General features: G+C 50.1%; 1 protein-coding gene across 4 annotated transcripts; it reads right to left on the reverse strand.

The window, feature by feature from the left end:
- On the reverse strand, window positions 1-5370 carry LOC110299517 (leukocyte immunoglobulin-like receptor subfamily B member 3). Of its 4 annotated transcripts, none has more exons than XM_029479953.1 (11): window positions 4959-5370; window positions 4524-4832; window positions 4000-4296; window positions 3454-3756; window positions 3103-3153; window positions 2066-2182; window positions 1686-1728; window positions 1574-1611; window positions 1290-1342; window positions 377-532; window positions 1-299 (listed from the first exon to the last, which is right to left on the reverse strand). In XM_029479953.1, the coding sequence occupies exons 1-11, from the start codon at window positions 5368-5370 to the stop codon at window positions 120-122; spliced, it is 1959 nt and encodes a 652-aa protein (XP_029335813.1). In that variant the 3' UTR covers window positions 1-119. The 4 variants fall into 4 exon arrangements, with proteins under 4 accessions (XP_029335813.1, XP_029335811.1, XP_029335812.1 ...); XM_029479951.1 differs by having other exon boundaries at window positions 1686-1761; XM_029479952.1 differs by having other exon boundaries at window positions 2057-2182.
- Window positions 5371-5604: the final 234 nt, after the last annotated feature.

Genomic DNA, 5604 nt, shown 5'->3' on the forward strand with positions numbered 1-5604 from the left:
TTATTGAGAAATCTCTAGCTTTATTTCCAAACTGTGATGTTACTTAAAGTGCAGTCACGTTTCCAAAAGTTCCCAGAGTCCCTTGGAGGTCTCTGCTAGGCATCCTGGCAGGCAGGGGGTCATCGCTCCATGTCCTTGGGAACAGCCTCTGGACGAGCAGCCGCCAGAGTAGCATATACACTGGGCTCCTCTGGGGCTTCCCCTGCCTGGGAGAGAGGAGATGCAGCTGCCCCCTGTCTGAGTGTCCTGCTGCACAGCTGGGCGTAGATCACATCCTGGGACTCCCCAGATTCGGCAGCCTGGAGTGGGAGAGGGTGAGAGAAAGGTATGTGATTTGCTTGGGGAAACCTGCAGGTCTGTGGAGGACAGGACCCACCTGATTGTTTGCTCCTTGGCCCTCTTCTGCTTGTTCATATTCTGCGTTCAGTTGTTCCCTTGACATGACAGAAGGTGAGACATGTCCTGCCTTCCTGAGCCTGGAGGGTTTCACCTGGGCATAAGTCTCTCCCTGGGGATCTTCCTCAGGTGGTGTCTGTAGCAAGGAAGTAGTGAGGTCAGACAGTGTCTTCCTGGTCCCCTGAGGATCTTCTCTGGCCAGTTTCCATAGCATGGCTAGAGTGACCTGTTTAGATTACTGCCTCTCTGATGGGAACTTCCTGGGTTTCCTTCTTACATTTCTAGCTTAACCTGACATTCAGACCCTTGCTGTCTTGGCTCTAGCCACACAGTCCATCTTTCTGAAAATATGTTTCTGGGGGTTGGAGAGATGGCTCCATGATTAAGAGCACTGGCTGCTATTGCAGAGGACATGGGTTTGGGTCCTAGAACCCCCAGAGAAGCCTATAATCATCTGTAACCCTAGTTTCAGTGTATCTTCTGATTTGCTTGTCTGGCCTCTGTGAGCATCATACAGGCATGTGATGCAGAGTCATATATGTAGGCAAAAGATCCATACACATTATCTGTTCAAGTTCCTTTTGTTCTGTGTTCCCTGCCAGGAGTTGCTGTCCCTTAGATATCTCTGTGGGCTTCTCCATCCAGGATTTCCCCTCAGAGAATCACCAGACACATGCTAAAAGAGCCAGAAAGGGGACAGGAGCTGGAAGAAACATGGTCCCAGGAAAACCAGGAGAGAGTGAGACATAGAACACAGGAGGCAGGTGCTGGGCAAAGGGCGGGAGTGGTCAGCTGTGGATATTGCTGAGAGCTGAGGGAGGGAGAAGAAAGAAAACCCCTGTACTAAACTTGGCCCTAAGGTTTAGCACTGTGGATGAGGACAGGTGTCTTACCCAGCTGTTCAGCTCCACACCATCCTCAGTTTGCATGTCCTCCACTGAAGCATCTGTCATAGCAGAACAAATAGGATGTCTCCTGACCAGAGTCTAGGGATGTCTCAGACCCCTAGTTTCCTGCCTTGCTCCAGGTTGGGACAGAGAATCAGGGAAAGTTGGGACATCCCTGTTTCCATCAAGTGAAGTTCAGATCCATACAATGAAACCCTCAAGACCTCTCCAACACCCCAGTAATTCTGAAGCCTCAGGCATCTCCCCTCCCAGGACTCCTTTTCTCTCACATAGGCTTTCTTCCTGGGTGGCAGCAGCTGGGTTGGGCCTGGAGGGACAAGGAGATGTCACTTAGCAGTGAGATGTGTCATACGGGCAGGGGTGTAGGTCTCTGTGATTTACCTCTTCTGGAGTTCTCCTTTCCTGGTTATGGGCTCTTCAGCTCCTGTAGAAAGTTTCAAGTCTTTCTCTTTCTGGACTGCAAGGGAGGGGAGCCTCAGCTAGGAGGATGGGAAGCCCCTCCCCCAGGCGTGCTCAGGGAAGGAAGGAAGGGGTCTTTGCAACACAAGGCTGAGTGAGGAAATGTCCCAGAACACGGTAATGTTCACAGGCATTGCATAGATTCTGAGACAAATTGCCTTCTGGTCTGAGATCTGCACATGTTTCTAAACTACCCTGCCCCAGTTTGAGTTTTCCCTATGGCTGGTGTCTGAGCCCCTGCTTGGATGTTCACAGGGAGACACACCACCTCCTGCGACCCAAGTTACACATACCCTCCTCACCATCTTTCCTGAATTTTCCCTGATGTCTTCGTCGGAGAAGAATGAAGATGAGGATGAAGAGGAACAGGAGGAAGGCCACAGACACTCCAATGAGAACCTTCAGGTACATATGCAGTCCTGAGGCACAAGTGACATCATTAGTGGAGACCTTTGCTGCTTACCTGAGCACCTACTGTGTGACAGGCTCATGCTGGGTCTCTGCACACATCATCTCCCATCTTTACAACCATGTACCATGGAATTGTGTCTTTTCCTATCCAGCCAGTTCACCTGACTGGAAGTGGCAGAGTTGAACCAAGAAAGTCTGACTTCCAGCCCTGCTCTCTGCACCAGAGCTGAGAGCAGTGAGTTGGAGAGAAGGAGTGTGAATGTCGTGCTATGGCTGTGTATCCCACCCTTACTCATGTCGCTACAGTGTGGCTCTAGGCCCTGCAGAATCAGATTCTGAAGGCCTTTTCTGTCAGGAGAGGTCACCACCAAGGCCAGCACAGAAACAAAAAAGAAACAGATCAAAACACAAAGGAAAAACAAAACAAAACAAAACAAAAGACCCAAATAAGTTAAGACATGAGGGCAGGCTTCTATTCATACTCAGAGGAACAGCAGCCTAGAAAGAGAAGGACTTGACCAAGTCAAGATATCTAGAGGCAGCTGTATCAAGACTCTAAGTAGCTGTTGTTCATCTGAGCACATATTTTAACAAAGTGTTTATTGCCCTTCTGAGGCCTGACTCCATGCAGGCGTCAGGGGCCAGGCAGAGCTTTAGGGCTAAGATAGGGAACTGCGTGTTTGTGTTCCCTGCTTTCAACTTCCCACAACTGCCCCATCCCCCATGATGAGCCTAAATATTTCTCTCTGAATCTCCCTGCTGTAGCCCAACCTCTGAGCCCCAGCTTCAGTGGTCTCTGGTGAGATCTTTGTTTGCCTCCTACATCCACAAGCTGAAGTGAGAGAGAAATGAGGACTGTGGTGGGCCAAGAGCTGCCAGGCAGCCTGGGGTGGGAGCATACGCCCTGCACAGAGTGCCTGATACTTACCATCTAGTGGCAAGGACATTGTGGGTGGCGAGGTAGAGGGTTTGATGGGTCCTAGGAAACAGAACAAGAAGAGGATGAGGATTAGATGCAAACCCAGGATCCTCACTTGGCTCACTGTCCTCTATCTGCCCTGTAAACTCCGCAAGATACTGATAATCGCTACTCCAAACCTAGATTGCAGGAGAGGACTGAGTGGACATTACTCGAGGGAGCACTGCTGGCATTAACTCCTCTGCCAGGGAAACTGTCTTCTGACAAAGCCATCTTCCTTTTGTCTCCTTAATCCCACCCAAGTAAACAGCTCTGCTACAATATGGAAGTGATTCATGCTGAGATGTCAGGATCACTCACCTGAGACTGTGAGCTCCACAGGGGCACTGGCAGATGACAAGAGGTAGAAAGATGAGTCTTGAGCACCATAGCACCTGTAGATGCCTGACAGATGGGAGGTCACAGCATTCATGAAGAATTCTGCCTGGGACTGCTGATCATGGGACTTTGATTTTAGTCTCAGGGGTTGCTGGGCTGATCCCTCCTTGGACAGAATGAAAGTATCCACAGAGTACATTGACGAACACAGCAGGGTCACGTTCTCTCCTGAGTGCACTGTGTAGTTAGGCTTCACTGAGAGGGAAGGAGTGATTTGGAGCTGCCCTAAAGAGAAGAGGCATGATGAGAGGCTAGCTTCCTTGTTCTGAGCTCGAATAACACATGAGTCCACCCTGAGNACCTGGGCCTCTGTCTCTTTTCTCTGACTGAGCTCAACTCCTTTTCTTGTCTTCTTGCGTCCACTCCTGCTTAGGATTCCTGTATCCATCCTGGCCATCAGCTCCCCAGCTCCCCCATGAGAGCCTGAGCAGAGGCTAGGTTCCTGATTGAGTCTGTTGAGTTCCTCACCTGTGATCAGGATGTCCAGGGGGTCACTGGAGGCTGACCACTCAGAGGAGAGGTTGTGTGCACCATAGCATCTGTATTGGTCTCCAGTGGAGGTGCTCACATAGCCCAGTGTGAAGTTGGACACAGAGAAGCCAGTGTCAGTCTGCTGGCTAGAGTGCTGCATGATGACAGCTCCCCCCACCTTGTGCAGAGCAAATCTGTCATAGTTGCTGTCAGAGAAACACTGCAGGGTGAGGGTCATTCCAGGGTCCAGGATATGGCCTTGTTGAGTCAGCAGAGAGGGCTTCTTGGACAGCCCTAGAGGGAAGGTGACAGCTAGAGACTGAGGTTTGGTTCTTACCAAACACCTTTGCCCTCCCCTCCTGCCCTTGTGCATGTCCCCTCTTCTCCCCAATCAGGGCTGTGTTTGAGAACACAAACTCTCCATTTTGTTCTTCTCCCCCTGCAACTCAGCAGAGGGGCAGGCCTGTGGCCAAGGGCTTAGGGCCTCAGAAAATGTTTAGAGAATGATAGTGGGGACTTACCTGAGATGAGTATTTGTTGGAGATCACTAGGTACTGACCAGAGCTNTGGGGCNTTCTTGTAGTAACCATAACATCTGAATGTCCCTGTATGGGTTGGGGTTGTGGGTCCTATAATAAACAGGGCTTGGTACTGTCTACGAGAAGGTATATAATCTGTGTCCAGTGAGCTGGTGAATTTCTCATCTTCCTTGGTGAGAATGAATTTATCATAGTGACCTTGAGAGGCACAGTGGAGTGTCATGTTTCCACCTGCTGTCACCACAGGGCTGGGCAGTACTGAGAGCCTGGGTTTATAGTGTTCATAGATTCCTAGGAGAGAAGGAGGCCGTCTGTTACATGTTCTCACACCATCCCAGTGTTCTCTTGGGATACTCTCTGGGAAGGGAAGACTCCTGAGAGCAGAGTCTGGAGTTGAGAATCTGACTGTCCCCTCACCTGTCACCACCAGCTCCAGGGTGTCACTGGGCTGTGACCAACCAGCTGAGCTGTAACAATAACAGCGATATTGCCCTGCATGTTGTCCTGTCACATAAGGGAAGAAGAACTTGCCCTTGTTCCCAGGCTCCTGTAGGGTCTGTGTGCTCTGTGTTTTTTGGCTTCCCTCATTATACAGAAAATATACTTCTGCATCCAGGTTCCCCTGACACCAGATGGTCATTGCTCTTTCAAAGGCGATCACAGAGCCTGGTTCAGACTTGATGGTTGGTTTTTGGAGATTACCTACATGGAAGTCAGAGTGAAGCACATGGGTGTGTTGGAAAGTGGCACAGAGAATGTCCCACCAGAAGATGTTTCCTTTGTCTTTTTCGTTCTTCTCCCACCAATACACCAGAAGACAACATCCCATTCTTCCCTCCTTCCTGATATGACACAGTTCTCCCCACCTCCCCTCTCTCCCAGNTTCACTGCTCCTCTGTGTCAGAGAAGAGAAGGCTTTTTAGTGATATCAGCTGAACATGGCATAAAAAGATGCAAGAACACGAGGCCCACACCCTCATATTAGGACTGGACAAGGCAAGCCACTAGGAGCACAAAGATCCCATGTGTAGGTAAAACTGTCAGAGACATCCCCACTCACACT

This window comes from Mus caroli, chromosome 7 (assembly GCF_900094665.2).
Source record: "Mus caroli chromosome 7, CAROLI_EIJ_v1.1, whole genome shotgun sequence".
In the NCBI taxonomy this organism is placed as follows: domain Eukaryota; kingdom Metazoa; phylum Chordata; class Mammalia; order Rodentia; family Muridae; genus Mus; species Mus caroli.